Below are 24331 nucleotides of genomic sequence, written 5' to 3' on the forward strand. Positions count from 1 at the left end.
GCTAAAGCATGGGATGATGTTCATGTGGATCATCCACCAAGATATATTACAAAGCTAGCATGACAAGGTATATATGAATATCACACATGCTAAGATGAAAATGTGACTAGCCTACCATGGTATATTCACAGCATGATACAAGTATAAAACATACAAAAGAGTCCACAAGTGAGTAGTATACACAAAAAGAAAAACTCACTATACAAGTGTACATCCAAACGGTGTGGAGAACCATCAAGTCTTGATCACCTCAAGCAAAAGATCAAGTCCCTTCAAGCTCATGTCCTCCACCCGCATCCCCGTACCTACACATGAGGGGACAAAGAAGACCGAGTCTTGGATCCCAAAAGGTTAGCAAGCATATACTTGGGAATCCAAAACTTAGTCACACGGGTAAAAGATGCACTCAACTTATCATGTGGGTTAGCATGATGCAAATGCCGGTTCAAATGAGATGATTTTGAAATACCCTTGGAACCAGGCCTCAAAGGAGCAACTCGAGAAGAAGAACGAGTGCTACCACTAGCAAAAAGACAATGATCCCCCGGGGTCTTAAGAGAAGAACCAACACAAGCACCATGAGAACCATGTCGTGGACCAATATAAGAATAACTAGAAGCATGTCCACGAGCATGACCTAACTCACTAGAAAAGGAGTCATAAAACCCATCAATAAAATGTGGCTTCTTACTAGGCTCACAAGTGCTCATGCCATGAGATGGGCCATGAACAACCAAAGGCCTAGAAACACGAGGTCGCCGCATTTGTCTTCCATGACGATAACAAAAGCTCTCTTGATGACCATATTTCTCACAATAAGAGCAATGGTACAAAGGTCTTTTTGTAGGCATGGTCCGAGAGGACGAATCATCATTCTCATTCAAGTGAGAAGTTCCTTGGGACTTAGAGGAAAAAGCATCAACAACACCATTTGACTTGGTGCCCACATTAGGTTCACACGTGCCATGGGAAAGGCTACGTGGCTATGCACACGTCGCTCATGCTTGACACGGCCAAAGCAAAACTCAATGGTATGTCCATCTTACTTGCAAAAGGTGCAATGAAACTTCGGTTTGGGAGTATGAGTTCCAAAAATGTGAGAAGCACCCTTGCCACTTGAATTGTCTTGGGCAATACCGGAAGAAGCAACAAGCTTAGGATTAGCTATAGAAGAGCTATCCAAAGCATTAGCACAAGTGCTATCATCCAAAGACTCACGCTCAACACAAGAAGCCAACTCCGGTTGAGAAGGAGCAATTTTGGAAACACCCACATCAGAGTGACAAAAATTGCGATAACCAAAAGACTTAGCACTAAGACTCTTGCATCTTGTGGCCAAAACCTTATTTTCATGTTTGAGGCGATCACAAGTACCACATGAAGCGTTTCTCAAATTATCCATCTCCTTTTTAATGCACTTAGCATATGTGGTACGCAAGAGTTCATTTTCTTTCTCAAGGTTGGCACTTATCTCATTGTGCTCAACCAACTTGGCGCTCATATCATCGCGCATTAGCTTCAAAGCCAAAACTTCATTTTCCAATTCAATGCATGATGTGCAAATAAGATCGCATGAAGAAACATCATCATGATTATCACAAGAAGTAAGGCCAGCATCATCATCAAAAGCCAAAGAGCACATGCTAAAAGGCATAGACTTCATTTCAAAAATTTCAGCCCTAGCATGCTCAAGTTCATGTGCACATGTGGTGTGAGTCAATTTTAATTCATTAATTTCAACAGGCAAAGACTCACATGAAACACATGGTAAAGAAGCATTCGACTTCAACAAAGAGATTTCATCTCTAGCTTTATCAAAATCATTATTTAAAGCAACACATCAATTACATGGCATAGAGGTATTAGATTTCAACATTTCATTTTCAAATTTTAAAGAATCATAATCAATTGAGAGCTCATCAAGTAATCTTCTACGAGATTCAAGTTGCTTGTCTCCAAGATAAACATCTCTTTTTAGTTTCTTATTTTCAATGTGCAAAACATCACAAGATTAGCATGGTAAAGGTAACCTAGACTTGCATGAAGTTGAAGCATTCACATTATCAAGTCTAGACATGTCCAAATTTTTTTTAAGCTCAGCAATCATCTCACCATAAGCATAAAGGCAAGTGAACAAACCAATTATACCTTGGGAGAGTTTACCTCTACTCATCTTGTGAAGCTTGCGTTGAAGATCATCTTCTTGAGGCATCTCATCCATCAAAACACGCATCAATACCATCGCTTCATCATCCTTGTTCAGCTCACCCCGCTTCTTTCTCCACTTGTGGCCGTCCTTGGATACGGCGACACCACCTAAGGACAAAGAACCAATAGAATAAGAGCTAGATGCCATAGTTCAAAGCATCGGTTAAGTTTAGCTGAACTCAAGCTACAAACTTGAAAACCAAATCCGCAAGCAAAATCACCCTTTTGCTTGTCGTCCTATGGATCACAAAGCTGATTAAGGTGGTATGATCCTTAACTAAGCTCTAATACCAATTGAAGGACCAGAAAGGCGATCTGAGGGGGGTGAATGGGAGCCGATTCAAATTTTCTCAAAGAACCTAGGCTAAAATCCCAAACCAATCCTAGCCGATTCAAATTTTCTCAAAGAACCTAGGCTAAAATTTCAAACTAATCCCCAAACCTCTCTTCTAGCAAAATCAAATCCACTTAGCTATGCACAAGCTATTGGACCTAGGAATGATGCTAAGAACCCAGTTTGAGACTAGCGAAAGCAAGAAAAAGTCCAACCAAGTATCGGAAGAAGAACTTTGAAAACCAACACCAAAGTTCGGAAAATTTCGGAAAAACCTTCAGAAAATTCCGGAACTTCAGAAATTTCCGAAATATTTCGAAACATTCCAGAATTCCAAAATCAGCCTTCGTGAGGAAGGTGGAAAAATATGAAACTCGATCAAATGACCTTCAAAAATCACAAAATTTGAACCATAGACTCACAACAACATACCAAAGGTATTCCCAAAGTTTAAAGTCAAAAAGCCTAAGAATTGGTCACCAGATTCAAAAGATTTGGGAAGGGCACAAGAAAGGGGATTTTCGGAAAATCTCAAAATTCAAGGTGCTCGTGCATAGATTTGCTAGGGGATCATCATAGATGTTCTTGCAAATGTCCTAGCACTGATTCGTCCTAAGAAAAACACCCCAAAACGCTACCAATCATGAGATCCTAAAATTCACCCAAAAATACTGCAAAAATAGGGAAAACGATAAATTTTCAGATTCAAAGAGGATGGAACAAGATGGCATGAAATTGATCTTTGGATTGCTTCACCATGTTCGGTTATAAGCCACTCCTAAGCACAACCCAAGCTAGGATGGCAAAAAGATCAACACAAAGATCCCTCCTCTCTCCCTCTCTCCCTCTATCAAAGGCTCTCACAAAACAAATGAGAAAATCCCCACCAAAATAACCAAAGGGATGGCTGCCCCAACCAGCCATCTCTCATATATATAGACACTTAGCTATTTTCCAAGTTGCCCTTACATGAAGCAGACAACTCCAAACCCCCTAGGGGCAAAACCGTCCAACTTTTTCTTCGTTCATCGAACGGACCCGACACCTTCACGACTTAGCTTCGCCTCAATGCAAGCTTTGCGATAGTGCCATGCATCCTCCGCTCGACGCTGTCCAGCTGCACCGGACTCGTCCCCCGATTTTGAGACCAAACCGGTCAAACCCTCTTGCACACCCCACATGCGTGACTCATCCCCAGTTTTGAGGCCAAACCGGTCAAACCCTTTTGCACGCCCCGCAAGGCATGATTCACCCCCAGTTTTGAGGTTAAACCGGTCAAACCCTCTGGCACGCCGTGCACGATGTGACTCACCGATGTTGACGCGTGTCCGGCCTCCGCCAAGCCTTTGACACCTCCAAGTCTAGTGCTCCCGGCTCCCGGCCGCCTACTCGACTCGCCTCCATCCCGCTTGACTCGATCGACGCTGTCTCCATCCCGTCCGTGTACTCTTGCTGTTCCGTGCACCATGTGGATCGCCCATGACTCCGCCCAGACTCCTCGAGTCCCTCAGTCCAAGCCTACTCGTGTCCACCCTTCACAGCCCTAGTACATCGGCATGAACCTTTCGCTTGACCTTCACCTCATACCGTCGACCACCATGTCGCATCCTACACATGCACATCCCAAGCCAAGAGATACAACACACAATATATAGTTTACACAAACACCACAACACAACACACACAACACAACACATCCGGTTAGCCGTTATCATAATTATGCACATATGAATATATGGACTCAACCGGTAAAGCCTCAAATCATCTAATCAATCATTCATCACAATTAGACCAAGGCACATCTCAACTTGGTCTCTGAAATATGAGTTCTCTTATTGATCTCTTCATGCCCCATCGACACCAGTCGCCACCAATAAACATTTTTGTAATTCTTCATTCTTCTAGCTATCCATCACCAGCATATAGGCATAAAGCTTTCTCTAAATATTTTGGTTGTCCACACTTTCCTGCAATTTATGAACACATATATAATTTATTAATTTAATATAGGAACCTTGGTGATTAAGTGCATGGAATAACTAATCAGGTGCAAACTAAATGATCATAGTGACATAGTAAAGATATAAAGTAAATTAAGGAACACCCTACAATAATATCATATACCGTTTGAGATGACAAGATCCCCACCAGTTTGATGAACTTTATTGACATATCATACATAGCATATTATCCACCATTTCAAAGATAAATCACATTGGTATTTACACCTGCTGTTTTTTCTTTTGATTACGAGTCCTCAATAGTTGTTGGGTAGAAACATAATTCAACGACCCATTGGAACCATTCTTTTTTTGGAAAAGAGTCTTGGTTGCACTAGTCTTTGTTGTCATGGTAGTACCTTCGTCAAGTACCATTTCTGTGGTCAACACACTTACTGGTTCATTATTCTGCCAAAATGAAAGCTTTGATGTAAACAAGTTGCATTTTATATGTGAACATGTTGCATCTTCTGTAAGTAACCTTGTTGCATTTGTATTACCTCTATAGTTGCATCCTGTATGCATGGTGGTGCGATGAAGTTGTTTTGTACACTTGGTCCATTTGGAACTTGTGTGGTGTTGATGGCTCCTGGGATAGCCTGCGCAGCTCAAAAGATAAGGAACACTAGCTAAAATAGAGGAGCCAAAAAAGGAGAACTTGGTCCAAAGTTATTACATATTGCAATGCTAATTGTATTTGTTGTTGTAGTGTTGAACAAAATTCTTCCCTGATTTCTTCAATTTGTTTCTTAGTTTCTTCCTTGTCTCTTTCCCTTGCTAAAACTGCATGTTCAAGCTTTTCTTTTAATTCTTCAACCTCTTGTTAGTGCTGCATTCTTTCTTGTCAAGCTAAAACTTCAGTACGGGCTGTATCTTCTTCTCTATGTTTCAGTAGAGCATTTCGTGTTGGATATTTTGCCATGTATCCACATCCATGACATCTGTATGACTTTGTTCAAAGAGTTTAAGAGTAGTTGAGTTGGAAAATTGTGTTTTCCTCCTCAACCATAAGGAAGGGCTTACCTTTCCTTTTTTCTACCACTGTAACTTGAATGCAGGCATTTTCCTAAGTGAAACATGAGAAATAAATTAGAAGCATGTAATTTCAAACAGTTCCAAAATAAGTTTGAAACATGCTGAAATTTTAAAGGTGCAATCATATACAAGCACTCATGTAGATATCCTTAGAGTCTTCATTTGACCATTGCCCATCCTTGGTGTGAGTAGTCATCCAAAGTTGCAAATCAGTAGGCTGTTGGCCATTACCCTTGTTTCTCTAAGATGGTAACAATGTAGCATTAGGTAACAACCATTTAAGAAAGTAATTAGCTTAGCTAATGTTGTCATTACCTATTCAAAACTAATTTGGGAATAGGATTTTGATCTCGTGAGATGCTTAGTCTTCAGCTTCTGTTGGATTCCAGAGTTCCTGGTGCTAATTTTCTGCAAAAGGTGTACAAGCAGCACTCTGTTAATTACATTATATTTTAGTAGTGGAATTACAAAAGAAACGGACACCGACGAATCTGGAATGGCTCACTTCCAAAATATTGGATCAAGTAGTACCACTCCACGTTGTCTAAATCTTGAGGCTTATGCTTCATTCGTTGAGCGTAAGTGGAGTATTCCTTGTATGTCAAACTAAATGAAGCAGGTTTTTTTATGTCAAATGCGCAAATAAATCCAACTGGAGCAGTGTTGTTAGAATGAAGCCTAAGACTTTGTTTTCCATGCCAGAACTAGAAGAGACTGAACAATAAGGACAAATTGATATTGACTCACTCGACGTAGGTGTGGAGGCCATGAACATTTCTAGCCAACATGAAGAGTTGACAAATTGGGCAAGGAATGACCTCCAAGGAGTGACTGGAGATGCTAGCATCATTGAAAAAGGTATACATGTGGTAGAACCAAATGATGAAGATTTAGTTGATGAACATGATGATAATGATGACACCTATATCGACGATGGATATGTTGCACCTAGGTTGATGTGTTTTTTACATAAATGTGATTCTATATGTATTGATGTGATTTTTTTAATTGAAGGCTTGGTTCATGAGCTGTGAAATATTGAACTCAAATATTGTTATGAGCATATATATATAGGCCTCCGCTATTCGGTCCCCAGGGTACAGAATAGGTTATTCCGTACCCGAACCGCGACTAGCGTCCGACGTTCCCGTATCCGATTTTTGCGCACCTCCCGCGTCCGGTTTTTCCACGTGTGCTGTGAGCCTGGGTACGGAATATTATTCCATACCCGAGCTCATCCGCCGATAAGGCTAGCACCATCCCGCGTCGGTTTTTTTTCTCTTCCCGCTCCCCCATTTTTTTCCATCTTTTTTTCCCGATCGTGGGTCTTCCGTCGTGGGAGGTCCCTTCAGTCCCCATCCCGTTCTGCTGCTCTGCCTGCCCCTCGCTATTCGCTCATGCCACAGCTCGCCAACTACCGCCACCGGCGCATACCGGTGCTTTTTCCCCTCCAGTTCTGCGTCGCCACCACTCCCCATCCGTAGCCGCCGCCGCCAGTCGCCATTCGCTTCCGCCTCCGCCACTCGCCAACCGCATCTACCACCGCCACTCACTCGCCGCCGCCCGCCTTCCACAACCGCCGCCGCCACTCCCCATCCATAGCCTCCGCCGCCAATCGCCACTCGCCATCCGCATCCGCCGCCGCCGCTCGCCCGTAGCTGCTGCACCGCCCCTCTCCTCCGCATCGACGCTGCACCGCCCCTCGCGTCGACCCCGCGCCGCCTCTCTCCTCCGCATCGACGCCTCGCGCCCCTCGCGTTGACCCCTCGCTGCCCCTCTCCTCCTCCGCATCGACGCAGCGCCACCCCTCACGTCGACCCTGCGGCACCCCTCTCCTCCTCCGCATCGACGCCGCAATAGCCCGCCGGCGCTATGTTCGATCCCCTCGACCGCCCGATGCCGCCGGTGAGCTCACGCCTAGCTGGTGGTGGTATTAGGTGAAATGCCGTGACTTCGTCAGCTGTGCTACTGGCTTGCGCACATGCTGGGGCAATACAGACTGGAAAGCGCATTCATAATCAGGTGAATTACTTGCTCCTTGTCTACAGGTAGATGTTGATTGACCACTTGAATTAATTCTTTGGATCAAACACTATTGACATCTGCCGGCAGCAGCAAGAGCACTTCAGAGGAGATTGGTAGAACAAACAAGCTTGACTTTTGTTTCCATCACTAAAGATATCCAAACAACCTGTCAGATGATGGAGAAGGCTGAAATATCTTGAGAGAGTAGAAAATTCTTGTTAGCGTAATGGTTAATGTCTTTCCAAGGCATTTATTTGTATGCCTGTAATATGATCCTTCATTACACAAGATATGTATAATTTGCAATTCAGGTTGTCGCTAAGTTCATTCAAGGAAAGAAATGTGCCACCTGGTGTCATTCAAGGAACGAAACAAATGTGCCACCCGGTGTATTGATATTCATATTTTTCTTTACGGAAGATTTTCCGTGGCGTGAAATGAGACACATTGCATATGATTGATTTATCACAAATACTTGCATACGATGAATATTTGAAATGAGAATTTTTTTAAACGAAATATGATGAATATTTGCTCTACTGGCTGCAATTTCAATTAGTAAAGAACCATAACTTGGACCTGAAAGGCCCTTTGATATGATTAACATTTTTCTTAAAGAAACGTGCGAACTCAGTTCAATCTAAAGATCGATTAGTTTGGATCATACAAACTGAATTCCTCTCTTTTATTTTTAGTACAAATGTGTCAAAAATTTCGTACTGGATCCACAATGTGGGCAACACAAAATATCTCCAGGTTGGTCTAAAGTACTGAGTTCAATCTACTCGGTTGTTCCCTGTACACATTTTTTGGAGTACGAAAGCCACGATGCCCAAAAAAAAACCAAGCCCTCCTGCTGGCCTCCGCACTGCAACTCTCCAAGAGCCCCGTCGCCACGCGGGCCCGCTTCCTCAGCTGGAGCGCGTCGTACTCGCCGCCGCCGCCGCCGCGTTGCAAGTGAGCTCGCTGCACGTGGCACAGCCGAACACGGTGTCGCCGCCCCGCGGCCGCTGCCGGAGCGCAGCCGGCGATGCCGAGCTCGTCCAGTAAGACGCCGCAGGCGCCGGCACCGGCGCCGACGGCCGCGCCCTCCAGCGCCCTGAAGGCGTACTGGCCGAGGTCGTGGTGGGGGAGGAAGGAGGCGTGGGAGAGGAGTCACTGCACGACCGAAGGAGGCTCACAGCGCACGTGGAAAAACTGGACGCGGGAGGTGGGCGAAAATCGGACACGGGAGGGGTGAACGTCGAACGCTAGTCGCGGCTCAGGTACGGAATAATCTATTCTGTATCCTGGGGACCGAATAGCGGAGGCCTATATATATATATAATTAGTAGGGGAAAAACTCCTCCAGTTTTATAAAATAACTAATATGAATACAGTTTTTATTTAATCTCTTGATAGAAACAACTGTGAGGTCTTCAATACATGGCACTAACATGCGACCTCTAGATCATGAGGATTGAATAAGAAGGAACGCAACATTCTTTTTCACTACTACAGTGTTATCTAAAGCCTTAGGCGCAAAAAAGAACGGACTGCTGCACCTATTTGTTTATTACTGTACACAACCTAATTACAAAACAAAATTGGACAGATCTGTTTTTTCTGTTCTTGCTTTGTAACAAGTGTAGCTTCCTTACCATTACCAACCTGGAGTGCTTGTTTCACTCACCAGAATAATCCGTAGTGCTGGGTATCCCGATGCCTATCACTCCAACCATACTTGGCGAAGAGTGGCGAGTTTCATATCGTTGTTTTCGTCAATGGCATGCTCCTTACTGTTTTAGCATATATATACATGGTGTGCGTTATACTTGCAATTTATTGGTTCTATATTTAGCATATATATGTACGACTTAAATTTTACAGCTGACTGGATGGGATGTACTGTACAAGCTGAGTGTGAATAATAATTTCACGGATACGAGAGTTGTTTTTGGTCTTGTCCCCAACAACAATTCCAATACTTGCGCAAAAAAAACAACAATTCCAATAGTTCAGTACCATGAGACATCTTCTATTTAGGTACCAAAGAATCACAATCACATTAACAGCAATGTCTATCATTGTCTTAGCGTAATCTCACGGTGTAGTATGATGCATATTAATAAGGTACCACAAATGATTTTTGGTTACATGGCAATGACTTAAATTGCAGAGCAGGAGTTAAACATAGCAGTGTGAGTAGGAGTTAAGAGCACTATAAGCAGAGATGCTAATGACGCCATCATGCATTACACCAGCATCAACCTGATAGGACATGCGGCAGTACCATGTAATCACAAGCTGCATGCTCGATTTCCACTTCAAGCTACAATGGTGGTTTCCTATCAGCCATCAAAGCTAGCAGAGCTCTCTTAGTTATTCATCAGTGACGTGTGCAAGTTACCGATGCCCTCAGTCCTGTGATACTCGGTCAAGACTCAAGAGTGATGATGTGACAACAGTCACCAGTTGCTCATTGCCTAAGCTTCCTCTCGTTTATCAAGGATTTGGAAATGCATGGTTTCTTTCAATTCGTTCCAAATTTTAGGTTATTAACTTTTCTAAGTTCAAAGATATTATTATACACCTAGACATACGCTATATCTAGATGTCTAAACAATTTAAAACGACTGTCACACCTGAAATTTTTGAATTTCAGATTAAAAAGGAATAAATAAACAATGATTTTCTCATAATTTTAAAAAAAATTTCCCAACATTTATTTTTCTTTACAGGAAATTTAGTATAGAAAAAATAATTATTTATTTTTCTAAATTAAATAAGGTTGTTCCATGTGTTTGCATTCATGTCGATGCATTTTGGTGTTTCATGAGTGCAAATGTTTTAAAAACGCGTCTAGATAACGATTAGGTTCTTCCGAGAATTTTCCAGCATTTCCTGGAATTTATTCTCATCTTCTAAGAGTTAAATCCAACTTTTGATAGGCTCTAGAATCCTTTTCACGAGCTCCAAGTATTTGATTTGGACTCCTCGTGTAGTTTTTGAATTTTTTGGTGTATTTTTTTGAATTAAATGAATTATTTAGAATTTCTAGATTTTTCTTTCATGGGAAATATATATTCCTATCCATCCGGGCCAAGCCTGTGGGCTCAGCCCACCCTACCCCCTCTGGCCGCCTCCTGGCCCATCCTATCGCTGAGCCCATCGGCGGCGCTTGACCGTGGGCCGGGCATGTCCGCCGCCGGCTCCTCCCTCGACGTGCGCGCCCCTAGGGCTTCGCGTCCTATAAAGGCAAGCGCCTGCGCCACCCGAGGCCTCCTAATGCTGCCCCCTAGTACCGCCACCCACTGCTGCCACCCCGGTCCGGCTGTGCCCCTGCAGTGTGCCGCTGCCCGCCTTTGCGCCGCAGCCGCTTAGCACCGCACGTGCCTGCAGCCACCCTGGCCCACGCCCTCGCCCGCTCGCTGCCGTCCTTGCGCACCGAGCCACCTGCGTTGCGCCATCATTCGAGTGCCACCGCCACCGTGAAGATCGGCCACCGCCCGAGCTCCACCGCCGCCGGCCGTCTCCATTCACCCCGCCGCTGGTGAGCCACCCCAACGAGACCCCCTCGACCCCCTCCACCTCGTGCACCACTCTCCGTCGACCCCAGCTCGCTGGAGCACCGGCAGCCGGCTGGCCAGAGCCGCCCCATGCGAAAGAAGGAAGAATGCCCTGGCCCTTTTGCGATTAGGTCCCTAAGGAAAGCTGAATTACTTAGCTTCGTTCCTTGTGTCTTGGTTGTTTTACAGAAAGCCCCGTGGAAAGTTTAGATGCCTGGAAACCAGCCCAACCCTAGCCCTTTTGCAGATCTAACCCTAGGCTTTGACCTAATCATGAGCACCGTTCCATGTGTCTTGTGAATCTTCCTTGCTAGCGCCTGAAGTCTATAGTTAATCACATCTAAGTCCTTCCAATAATGTTTAGCTCATAGAACTCTGTTTTAATTTGTTCAAGTTGCGTTACATTGGTGGTGATGTTTTCCATCATGCATGTCTTTAAGAATAAATTTAATATTAATTTGATTAAGATCTATTTGAATGCCTTTTCATAATGAGAATTTAAATAGGGTTTACATCGATTTTTCAAAATCAATATTAACTTGACTAATTCTTATTCAATTAATTTTCTAAATAAAAGTTGATTAGGTTCTATATCCCAGTTTTCATAAACTAAGGTTTAATTGATTAATTGCTATTTATAACTAGCTCCTCTAAATAAAAGATATCTAGTGTTATATGTCGATTTTCATAAATAAAGTTAATATGCTTAATATTATAAATGCCTTTTGCACGTTTACATGTTTAGTCGAACATCAAATACTAAGTTATTCGATTAGATGTCTTATACACATGCTCTGTGTTTCTAAATTTAATTATTAAATTGGCATAACTTATACTTGAATGTTTACAAATAAAATATGATTAAGTTTATCGCATTTTCAATGATTAAATATAACTTGCTTAATTCCAAATAGGGTATTTCTCTGAAATAACCTATGTGCATCATATTATTTAATTAAAATGGATCAAGCATATAATCTTTTTATTTCTTTTATAAATCAAACCGCTCGAAGTTTTGCCTTGTCAACCATAGTTCCGTTCTCAGCGTTTCCTGCATTTGCGTGATTTTAGAATCGAGCCCTATCCTTTAGTGCGTTCTTTTAAAGACTTTTGTTTTGGTGTATTGTTCTTAGTTGTACTTGTTTGTTTATTTTGTATGCTTTTGCCAATGAATGCTTCGAGTAGAAGGATCGTTGTTCGAAAGATTTGAAGATTAAGTATCTCAAGAGAACAAGAACTGAAGAGCAGTAAGAGTAACTTCTCGTTGGAGAAAGGCAAGTGTCCCTAACCATCCTCCTACCTATGCTTTGTTTATAATATCATGATAAATTTTAATTGGAACAAGGAGCGACCACCCAGGAAAATAGTGCAACCACAAGAACTATATGGCTCTAGTCTTAGCTAATTAATTAGAGACTCTAGTTTTAGATAATCTTACCGAAAGGGCAAGAGGGGGAATGAGTCGTTGTATAGCCCAGTCCCCTTGGGAAGTGAGCTTTACTAAGACACTATGCCCATTAGGGAGGTTTATGCGCACCAGACACCGAAACCTTAGCAGGTTACCACTTATTAGGCAATCTTTGTAAAGGCCTCGTAGCGTCCCTATGCGTCACACCTCGGTAGTGTGATAAGTGCCTACTTTTGCAGGGCATGGTTGGGTCTAAAGTTCTTCTAAACTCTTACGCGACTTGTGGTGAAAGTGTACAACCTCTGCAGAGTGTAAAATTGAGATATCAGTTGTGCTCATGGTCAAGAGCGGCCTGAACCCTTACATGATTAATTAAACTTGAAGATGAACTTAAATTGTTATTCTGGTTACTTCTTGTGGCCTTGCTGAGTACCAACCATAAGTGTACTCACCCTTGCTTACTGCTGCTTAAAAAAGGAAGGTGTGTGAAGTTTTTTATAGATGATGCTGAGTTCTAAGCGTACACAACCCCCAGTCGATTGCCTGTGAAGTTTGGAGCCTCCGTTTCCAGGATGAAGCTGTATATCTCTGATAGACTCATAAGTCTTGATTTATTTTCCTTTACGTAATATTGCTACTGTTATTCACTGAAGATGTCACTATATGTATGAAACTAGATCCTGGCATACATATAAGTAGCACTTGGTTTTGTTTTCAAACCGGGTGTAACAACGATCTACAATTTTGAAGAGGGAGTAGTTCTTAGATGTACTCCAATTTTGCAGCCGAGTAGAAAGGACATAATGTGCCTGCTCAGAACTAATAAGCACAAAGAACATGCATAGGCAGGAAGGTACAATTACTCGAGACATGGCTTTCTCTGATTCAGTATCTCATAATCTAAACCAGCTTTATTTTTGTCACTGAAGTACTCCAGTGCCATTGCTAGCAATATCCAGCATTTCTACTGACACAGGCTTACAAATGTGAAACGTGTACGTTCCACGTGTTTTTTATATCCCAAAAGTATGCAGGTGATAAGATGAGAAATGCGCAGGCATGCTGCGTACTGTGACCAGCGAATTATAGTCTAATCCCAAATTACTATTAATTTTGACTTTTCTAGGTGTATAGTTTTTATATGTACTATGTCTAAATTCATAGCAAAAATTATGTTTCTAGAAAAACCAAAACGAATAATACTTTGGAACGGTCTTAAAAAAGATGTCTCGACGTCAGTCGATTGAAATTTAGTTTTTCTCTCGATCAGCGCCTATAACCGTTTTGGACATTGATCTGAGAGTATTTTCCAGCAGACCTGAAATACATGTCACACTCGCCGGGTCCTTCCCGATGCCTATCACTCCAACTATACTTGGTGAAGATTGGTGATTTTGATATCGTTTGCTTTCTTCAGTGGCATGCTCCTTGTTTAGCATATATATACATGGGGTGCGTTAAAAGTGTCATTTCTTTGTTCTCCAAGTCGCACATGTGTACAAGCTGAGAGTGAATAATAATGACCGATATGAGAGTTGGTGGTGGTCCTATGTCCGCAATACCACTTTCAGTGGTTCAGTACACATCGAGACATCTTTCTCATGTACTAAAGTATCACAGTCTTACAGTCACATTGGTAACAATGTCTATAATTGTATTAGCCTAATCACAATGTGTTCTATGATGCATATTATTTAGGTGCCACAATAAGGATTTTTTTAACACAATATTACATATTGATTGGTGAATGTTCTTGTTTTCATCGCAGATAAATATTACCAGACGAATCTTGGGGGCCATTAAGAAAGAGGACCGTTGTGTGAAGCCTACAGCGCATGTAGGAGGAGTTCTAAGGCCTATAAGGAGATCTGCTAATGATGCAATGAAGCATTACACTTGTATGTTTAAACGTCCCCTAGAGTCCCGAAATCGTTAGGAATCTCTTCCTGCCACACGCTTCATACAAGAACCTTGGACCAGTCCATATGGCTTTCAATCCTGCGTCATGCTCAGGACAAAGCTGATATCCTTGAAGAACTGCGCGTCTACGAGCGACTGTACAACACACACTCAAGATGCATTCTCCACCTGAACTCCCAGCTACAATTGTGGTTTCCTATCAGCCATCGAAGCCACCAAAGCTCGCTTAGTTATTCATTAGTGATGTCTGCAAGTAGCCGATGCCCCTCAGTCCTATCATCTTGGGTCAAGAGAGTGATGATGTTACAGAAGATGCTCATTTCTAAAGCTTGCTCGGTTATCAAGGATGTGTCTTAAGATGCATCTTGTTTCTTATATAATCCTGAGATGTACTCTCATTTGCAGTTGAGTTATGATTTGCATGGACAGAGTGAATAAATACTAAGCACATGCAGAGGTAGAGGAAGGTACAATTACTCGCTTAACATGCATGGCTCTCTCTGATTCAGTATCTCGCAAACTAAACCAGCTTTATTTTGTCACCGAAGTACAACAGTCCCCCCATTTGGTAGACATAATGTCCGGCTAGCTGTTGTACTAGATGTATATAATTGTCCCTGTCAGCTGGGATGAGGAAGAAACTGTAGTTGGAATTCTGGGTGCAAAACTTGGCCGAATATGTATGTGGTCCGCAGGTCCTTCCTATAATGGATGGCCCAATGTGGAGCAGCACAAGGAGGCCCCTTCTCGTGGGCTTCCATGCCTCAAGATTTTGCCTCCATAACCATATGTAGTCCAGCCCACTAGCTCGGCGCAGACTCAGGATCCTGGTAACTGAGGCCCATCTGCTGGTTCCTAGGCTGATATCACTATGGTTATTGACTAATGATGATTGCTACATCAAGTAACAGAACACGGTTCCATATCTTACATTACCCCAACAAGATCATACCAAATAGACAAAGTTTGCTCCACCAAGCATGTACCAGATCTGATAGAAGCATCTACCATACATACAGATACATTATTTCTCACGACGAACATCAGAAGATGTACTCTGGCACCTCCAGAGGGAATGGCGCCACTGTAACCTCGAACGGTTTACCTTCTGGTCGGCTCAACCTTACAAAGGAAAACAGATTGACAAATAATGTGAGGCGTATGGAACATAATAGATCTCCAATCGGTCAAAATTAGGATTATATAACCAAATGTAACTTTACTGCAGAATCAGAACATACTTGCCAGGCACAAATGAAAAAGAGCCTTCCACAGATCCAGGCCCTTTGGGCAGTGGCGTGCAGCTCTCATAGACAAACTCATCCCGACCAGGTGACAGCACAGGATACTGCAGAGGGCACGCCGATTAGATAGATCAGCTATTTTTTATCTTTCAAATGTAGCTGCACATTTAACGACAAAGAATGTATCTTTGTTTCCTGATCTCAGCATACCTGTCCAATAACACCTTCCCCACTAACAACAGAAACAACCCTGTCCCTTGATCGAATGGTCCAGTTGCGTGAATGAAGCTGGCAGGAAGAATAGTACACACCACCTAGCATGCAAGCCTCTGGAACTGACATGCGAATTGAATAAGTGTACAACAAACTTCGCTCATGACCCTGAGTTTGAGGATGTTCTGGCACAAAGACAGCAGATGCACGCACCTATCGATATCAGACATATGTCAGATCAACGCTCAGAAGAGATCAACCATGAGAATCATATACAGGATGCAATACATACTGCTGCAGTTACAAAACTAGAGCCTATGAAGAAAAATATAGTCCACACACTGCACTTATAAAAGACAATCTGGGTAGTCAGAAACCATATGTGTTGCTACTGAAGTATAAGCATGAACAATAGGGAGTTATGACACCTTCATGTTGAATTAGATGATTATGCAACTCTGTAAGAAGTCAAGAATACAACCTTAACACCATTTGTCATGGCTGAAGTACATAATGGCGGTGCTTCTGGATATAAGCTGATATACCTTGACTTCAACAGCATACGGGTCTTGATCATTCCATTCTGTAAACGCCTGAGATGCTCTTCCAGCCACAGAAGTAATCCATCTTGGGGTAGATCACTATCAGTTGGCTTTACCAATGCTTTAGGTACACAAGGAAGCATTTCTCCTACTGGTAAGTTGTTTGTGCCAACATAAAGTTCACCATTTGAGCAATTTAGGATAAATGTTTTTGGATGAAACCATGATGTCGCCACTATAATGAGTTTGCGCCCATTGAAGACATCAGGGAACTCACGATAAAACTGTTTTGTCTCTTCAACTATTTGCTCAAGTGGTGATAAATGCACATTTACCCAATAATCATAAAACGCATAGCCCCCAATTATTCCATGAGTGGAACTGCGTACATTTGCTTCATCGTTATCACTAAAAGGCAGTTGAGCATTGCAAAAGCGATACAGCAGCTTTGTGGGCATAGGGAGCTTGAAACCAAGATCATCCTCTGCCGACTTTAATTGAGCTTCGGAAACACCTTTGCACAATGTTTTGGCTGCCTCAGGAAAGTTTTCAGACAACCATTTTTTCATAGAACCCCAGAATTCTTTCACTCTCTTTACCAAGGATAAAGGGTACATGCCAAAAGACTCCAACCACACTTTATATGCAACCTGAAAAACAAATTGAAGTTTGATACAATGACACCAACATTTGTTTGAAATTTATAATTCTAGGATAAGTGTAAATAACACGACAGATAAACATTCAACGAAAAAATTGCAGGTTCATAAGCAACAAAGACACGAACTGAGATCTCCTGGCTTGTTCTTTTTTGAATTACTATGATGTAGAACAAATATTAGGGGTGCAACAAAACCAAACATTCACAACAGACTACAGATATAGCATGGAGATTGCATACCTTCCCTTAAGAAAAATTCTGCAAGCTCCTTATAGACTATGCATAAAAAGTTGGCGAGTGATTACTTCTTGTCCAACATGCTAAACTATTTATTTTGGTAGCTAAATGCCACCTGATCCTTAACCCAAATATCTTGCTTCCAAGAATTTATCATGCATGAAGAATGAAGCACATCAAGCAACACTGAGAAATAAGTTCAAGTGCTCAAGAGGATGCAATTGAGACATGTATTCACCCAAACCATATGTAAAGATGAATAAGTCCATGCATGAACAACAGAACGGAATAAGAACCTATTGGTCATGATATTTGTGGTAATGGTCAGCCAGTCGAATACTTAATCTTTATGAAAACTAGTAGGAATAATTAGATACATAATGAATTAGGCCTTAGACACCTAGTAATATTACTATTATTAACGCCTTTTTATATATTTTTATATGAAGTTTCCCATTTTGCTAGTTGTTCAGTTTTATTTCTGGCAACCCCAACTTGCTTGGAAGTTGGAACTAACAGACTTGGTTGTTGTCGTATAACATATTGGCATTTGTTAGAAAAGATGCAATAGTATCAAGTCATGACACAAGAACAGAAGATGTATTGTGATACTCTACCCCTTACACACAATAGCGCTTGGATTCAGATCCAACATCATGAGATAATCGCACAAGAATGTGTAGTCTCATGAATGATGCAGATGAAACCCTGGATACAACTAAAAGAATGGCACCTGAGTAACCATGCAATAAGAGAAAAATATTGAGTGAAGCACAAGTTCGAAAGAGTATGAATTATTGCTAATATCATCATTGCGAGAAGTTCTTTTTTGAAGAAGAGACAACGGAGTAAATATTTAATTGTTATCATACCGAAAGAGGAATGAATAAACCAGTTTTCTTCTTCTGCACAAGAATATGATATGCTTTGCTGCATATAGATGTAGACAATTGTAAATGGGATACTTCGTCACAACGGGAGGGTGCTACAGTCCTTTGAACATAATGCACTACTTTTGACATTATCCTTTTCTGCTGTGATTTTCCTTCACCTTGGAACGAGTATGTGTTGTATTCCAATGCTGACAAAGTGTTTGGAAGACTGATCTTGGTCCTAAATCCGGTGCAAAATACAACAGAATGCAGCCCCTCTGGACAGGAAATTTCTGTTCGGATGAGTTGTAAGTAGGGATGCAGCTGGTGAAGCAAATGGGAAGTGGTGGATCAGTTAACTAGTTTATTTTTATCCCTGTTCCATTGCTTTAAAATCCAGGTTAGTTTAATAAAATAAGTTTCAGGTCAACCAAGAAAGAGTTCTTAGCATGCTAATTTAGATGCTACTCTTGGCTAATCTGACATGGAGCTATAAAACATCCATTGAATCAACTACAAAACAATGAATTTCAGTTCACATTTGTGCATTCCTCACCACCCTCACCCCCACTCAATATCCAATTCTACATGGCTCTGGATACCAGCATCTCTTTTTTTCTGAAATTGTCAATAGATTCCTTGCTCTAAGCTTCTATTTTTTCCATTTCCTTGGTCGTAACTACGAAATGACCTGTAGAATTCAAGGCTACGCTACGCTGTGGCATCACTAATTCCGCACCAGGTAAGAAAAAAAATCATTCAATGTTCCAATCACAATGAACAACAAGAGCAACAAGACAAAAAGAAGAAGCAATAATCGAATCGCGCAGAGGTATCACTTGCTCGTTGATAACTGCAATTCTCACAAACGGGAGGAACCAAAAATAAAAAAATAAAACGAAGGAACCAGAGTTAAGATGGGCGGACCTGGAAGGACGGGAGCGGCCGGCCCTCGGGGTCGACGGGCGCGTCGAGGCCCAGGTCGTCGGCGCAGAAGCGGCGCCAGAGGGAATCGTCGGCGACGGCAGCGCGGAGGCGCTTGCTGGCGCAGGCGAGCGCCGCGGCGGGGCGCGGGCCGGCCTTTGAAATGACCGTGTCCAGGGCTAGCCCCTCCATGCTTTCCAGCCCGGCCGCGGCGGCCGGCGTTGGCTCCGGCGGCGGCGGGGACGCCATCGGCGTGGCGGCGCGCTCCGGGGTTGTGGGGGAACTCGAGGGGACGGGGTCTGTTGCGGTGGCGGAATGGGGAGGAGACTCGTCCGTACTCGAAGCTGCGGTGGGCCCCACCGGAGCAAAATAACAGAGGCAAACCAGGTCGGTGAGACTTTTCTGGAAGATAGAGATAGATATAGAGATGATTGCTAATGATCAAGATAGGCAAAACTCAGGAAAACCTTTGGTTTGGGCCACGAAGTATCCTTAGCTCCTTACCAGCCCAAGAAGCAATCAACTCTCTTGGGGTGCTGCCGCGTCCAACTGTACGGGGCACGTCGCGTCTTTTTTCGACTGTCTGGTCACGGGTGATCCGGCGGTCCCGACGCTGCCACCAAAGCACGCAGCTTCGTGAGGAGCTCGGTTCTCAACTTATCGATTTCGGGTTCTGGGAAGGCCTCGGTCTACAGTAAATGCGTTCGTTTTTCTTGCACGGTGCCCCTGGAAATCGTGTTGATTTTGCGAAAAGGTGCCCGCCTCACATTTTACGAGGAGCCCCCTACCGCCGCCCACCCTCGCTGCGTGCCCGCGGCTCGAGATGCTCCGTCCCGAGGTGCTGGCCTTCATGTCCGCTTTGTGCCCCTGGAGGGGGCACTTGATTGTTTTGTGGTCTATTAATGGGGGGTCTTGCCACGGCCTCTCGGACCTGGCCACGTCGTCTCGAATTCGTGGCCGTCCGATGGCGGTCAGCTTGGCCGTCTAGGGCGGCCACCGGAGCGCGCAGTTCTGCGAGAAGCCCCTCAGGTTCTCAGCTTATCGGTTCCAGGTCCAGGGGGTTGCTCCGCCCCAAGGCGCTGGGTTATGTGTCTTCGTCTCACTGGTTAGAAGCCTCAAGGATAAGGATGCGCTTGATTGCTTTGTGTTTATTTGTGTTAGATACATAAAATTTGTTGCAGTTGTGGCCTAACTCAGCGTAGCAAAGAACACGTCAACAGTGTGCCGATGCACACGTATACACCACCGCTGCCACCTGCAACAAATTTTAAGTATCTAACACAAACAAACACAAAGCAATCAAGCACATCCTTATCCTTGAGGCTTCCAACCAGTGGAACGAAGATACGTAGCCCAGCGCCTCAGGGCGGAGCAACCCCCCTGGACCCAGAACTGATGAGCCAAGAACTTGAGGGATGTAAACAAACATTTTTGGTGGATGACGTGCTGACGTGTTCTTGTTTGTTGATTACAACTCAATGCCTACGTGTTGAGATTCCTAGATTTAAGGCGCTGCTTGTGCGTTTTTATCTTTAAATGCTTTGTCGCAAGACTTCTATTCTTTTTGTTGTACCTATTTCACACTTTGCATTTTTCAAATTTGGAGGACTTGTTTCAGCTTTATGTCGCCACCTACAGGTCGTCATTGTACGCGAGATTCTGAGCGAAGGCAACGTCATCAACGTCTCCTAGAATTAACTCAGTGTATGTGTTTGTGTTCGATTCGTCAAAATTTCTTATTAGTTTTTATTTTAGTTTAGTGTGTGCGTTTACGTTTGATCCATTTATTTTCTCATGTTAATCACATTATATTCATTCGTGGTTGTATATATGCATGTTTATTTTTCCTATTGCCGAAGCATTTGAATCGGATCTGGTGAATTGATGGGAGAATTGGGTGTCATCGATAGGCGATGTAAGTACATAGAGTACTCTTTTTATTTGTTGTTTTTTAATTGTCAAATATATGTTCCAGCATTGATTATTGTTCTACTTTGTTTGACTAAGGGAGACGTATGTTTCCTATTGTGTCTCGTGAGTATGCTCGTAAGCGGAGGTGGTTTCGGATGAAGGATTGGCGTTTACGTAATCTTGGAAGAGTAGGTGTTGTAATAGTAGTCGCTGAATTTCTTCCTTCTATTTTTCTACTAATTTTTGTTTATTCTATAAACTACTTTGTTGGTGTTAGTTTGCAAATAGGTTTTTTTTGTGAAATATACCCTCAGTTTCTTGGGAGCGTTTTGCTCCGGACTATATTGAATTTTTGAAAGGTAATCAAAGGATATGTATAGTACTCTTTTGTTTTAATTGCGTGTTATATTAATTGTATCTATTTTTTTGAAACTTTGTTGTGGATGAAGCAGTATCTTATCCTGATCGGTCATACTACGGTACTATTGATTATGAATGCGCATTTTGTGGTGCTATATTTTGGTATGGAGAATGTAGTAAGCATGATTTGACACAACGTCGTGTGATCTACCATCTATGTTGCAGAGGTGGCAAGTTCTTTTTGCCGTCTTTTCAAGTAGTGCCAGAGTTTTTAGCTTCTTTGCAGCATTTTGATGGAGATTCTCCGTGCAAGAATTTCTTGAATAGAATTAGGCAATACAATTCCTTGTTTGCTTTTACTTCTATGGGTGCTAATATCGATGATGGAATTAATGACGGCTGTGGCCCTTATTGTTCAAAATTAATGGTTTAGTGTATCATCGTATTAGTTCTTTGATGCCTGCTAAAGATGAGTCTCCTAAGTTTGCTCAATTTTACATATATGATACAGAGCATGAAATTAGGAATAGAATTTCAGCTATTGTGTCTGAGGATAGTGATGATACCATCTTGGATCTTGAAATTGTTAATGGTCTAATATCAATGCTGGATAATTGTAACCCTTTGGTGAAGCAATTCAGAAAGGCACGTGATCTTCTTGCTTAGCATGGTGGTGAACATATAGGTATAAGAATTGTGGGTGCACATGAAGATGATCCTGTTCAGTTGAATGTGCCAACAGTGATTGAAATAGCTAGGTTAGTTGTTGGTGATTTTTCACTTAAGAATTATAAACGAGATATCATAGTGGATAGTATATCATCTAGCTTGCAACACATTTCTTGTCTTCATCCCGCTTATATGGCACTACAATATCCATTGTTGTTTCCTTATGGCGAGCAGGACTTTCGTCTTGGGATTTCGTATAGGCGTACGGATTTGTTACAAGCTGGTGCTTGAAAAAATGTAACCATGAAGGAGTATGCTTGTTATAATTGTCATTATAGGAGAGATCAGCCTAATCCATATTTATGTTGTGGAAGGTTGTCTTTTCAGTCAGCAGTTGATATTTTTGCCTGCATAGAAGAATGTAGGCTGACTTGGATAGCTAATCACCAAGATGACTTTAGATGTGAACATTTTCAAGGCATTACTTATGCTATGAGTAGAGGTTGCATTGATGGTTCTTCTATAGGAAAACAATGTGTTATTCCGGTTTCTTTCATTGGTGGTTGATGGTATTTAACTCAGCGATTTCAAGACGCAGTTGCTATATGTAGGGTGCATGGTATTCCTCATTTTTTTACGACATTTACATGCAATCCAAAATGGCTAGAAATAAAAGAGACCGTGGAGTTGGAGTATGGACAACGGCCATCGAATAGACCTGATCTTGGCTATAGGGTGTATCATATGAAGCTAAGCGAATTAATGAATGATATTAAGTCTTGTTCTATTTTTGGACCTATTGTTGCAGGTAGGCACGTATAATTTATGCATTATTGGGTTCTATTCCATTTTCCAACGGTATCATAATTTTTTTTTGCCTGGATTTATCTTGTATGACCGTTGTTGTACGATTTACATACTAACAAAGCAATTTCCTTTCAGTTTGCGAAGTGTCGAGTTTCACAAAAGAGGGTTGCCACATGCTCATATATTGGTTTGGCTCCAAGATATAGCGGCGGCAGACATTATTTCAGCCGTTGATAAGTATATATCCGCTGAAATACCAGATCCTGAAGAAGATCCCGATATGCAGTCATGGAAGAATTTATGATGCATGGTCCATGTGGTGACGATAATAAAAATTGCCCCTGTATGAAGAATAGTTTGTGTTCAAAGTATTTTCCTAAGCAATTTCAAGCAGAAACTACTACTGTTTTCATTATGCACAAGCAACATGATATGGGATGGTACATTATTAAGAATGGTGTTCGATTGGATAATCGTTATGTGGTTCCTTACAATATGTTGTTGTTGAAGAGATATCAAGCACATATAAATGTTGAATTTTGCAATCAGTCAAACATTGCTAAGTAGTTGTGTAAGTATGTGACGAAGGGACATGTACAAGCAAATGTTACATTTCGAAGGACTGGGAAAAGGAAGGCCTCATCGAGTAGCACTTTTCTGATGAATAAAAGGTTGCGGTCAGTAGATAAATCCGGTGTGCCATATGCTAAAGACAAAATAATGGAGCATATTCAATGTCGATATATATGTGATAAGGAAGCATATTGGCATATTTTTGGTTTTGAACTGCATCACAAGATTCCAGCTATTGAGAGATTGGCAGTTCATTTACCTAACATGAATACGGTGCCATATGCCACTGGAGCTAACTTGGCGACTTTGATTGCTACTCCTTTTCTCCAAAAGACCACATTGACTGAATGGTTTGTGGCAAATCGTAAGTATCCTGCTGCTCGTGAATTATCATATTGTGATTTTCCTACTAGGTGGACATGGGATAGCTCCTCACGATTGTGGAAACTCAGGGGCAGTGGGGCCTATAAGATTGGACGCATGTATAATGTTCATCCTTCTCAGGGTGAGAATTACTATCTCAGAATGCTTCTGTTAGTTGCCAAAGAGCTCAATGTTATGAGGATGTACGTACGGTTAATGGAATTTTGTATGACACGTTTAAAGAGGCTTGCTCAGCACAAGGTTTATTGGGTGATGATTGCGAATGGTTTGCTGCTTTCGCTGAAGCAAATTGCTAGGCTACCGGATCTCAGTTACGATCTTTATCCATGCTAATAGTGATGTATTGTGGTGTCTCTAATGAAGCCTCTTTATTTGATAGATGTTAGCGATCCATGGCTGATGATATAGACTATGTTCTTCAAAAGCGTATGGGCAGTTCTTCTTATTCTGTACCTG

General features: G+C 42.2%; 1 protein-coding gene across 1 annotated transcript; it reads right to left on the reverse strand.

Annotated features, from left to right (window-relative positions):
* Positions 1-15383: 15383 nt before the first annotated feature.
* LOC117833625 (F-box protein SKIP16) lies at positions 15384-19517 on the reverse strand. Its single transcript, XM_034713196.2, has 5 exons — positions 19175-19517; positions 16417-17127; positions 15933-16148; positions 15720-15826; positions 15384-15600 (listed from the first exon to the last, which is right to left on the reverse strand). The coding sequence occupies exons 1-5, from the start codon at positions 19418-19420 to the stop codon at positions 15522-15524; spliced, it is 1359 nt and encodes a 452-aa protein (XP_034569087.1). The 5' UTR covers positions 19421-19517; the 3' UTR covers positions 15384-15521.
* Between the last annotated feature and the right edge of the window lie 4814 nt (positions 19518-24331).

Source organism: Setaria viridis, chromosome 8, assembly GCF_005286985.2.
Source record: "Setaria viridis chromosome 8, Setaria_viridis_v4.0, whole genome shotgun sequence".
Lineage (NCBI taxonomy): Eukaryota > Viridiplantae > Streptophyta > Magnoliopsida > Poales > Poaceae > Setaria > Setaria viridis.

Coding starts and splice junctions, on each gene's coding strand:
- LOC117833625 (XM_034713196.2), bottom strand. CDS start 19,420: ATGGCGTCCCCGCCGCCGCCGGAGCCAACGCCGGCCGCCGCGGCCGGG. Junction 17,128..19,174: donor GGCCGCTCCCGTCCTTCCAG/GTCCGCCCATCT, acceptor TTTGTTTTTCAG/GTTGCATATAAAGTGTGGTT. Junction 16,149..16,416: donor CCATGACAAATGGTGTTAAG/GTTGTATTCTTG, acceptor TGATATCGATAG/GTGCGTGCATCTGCTGTCTT.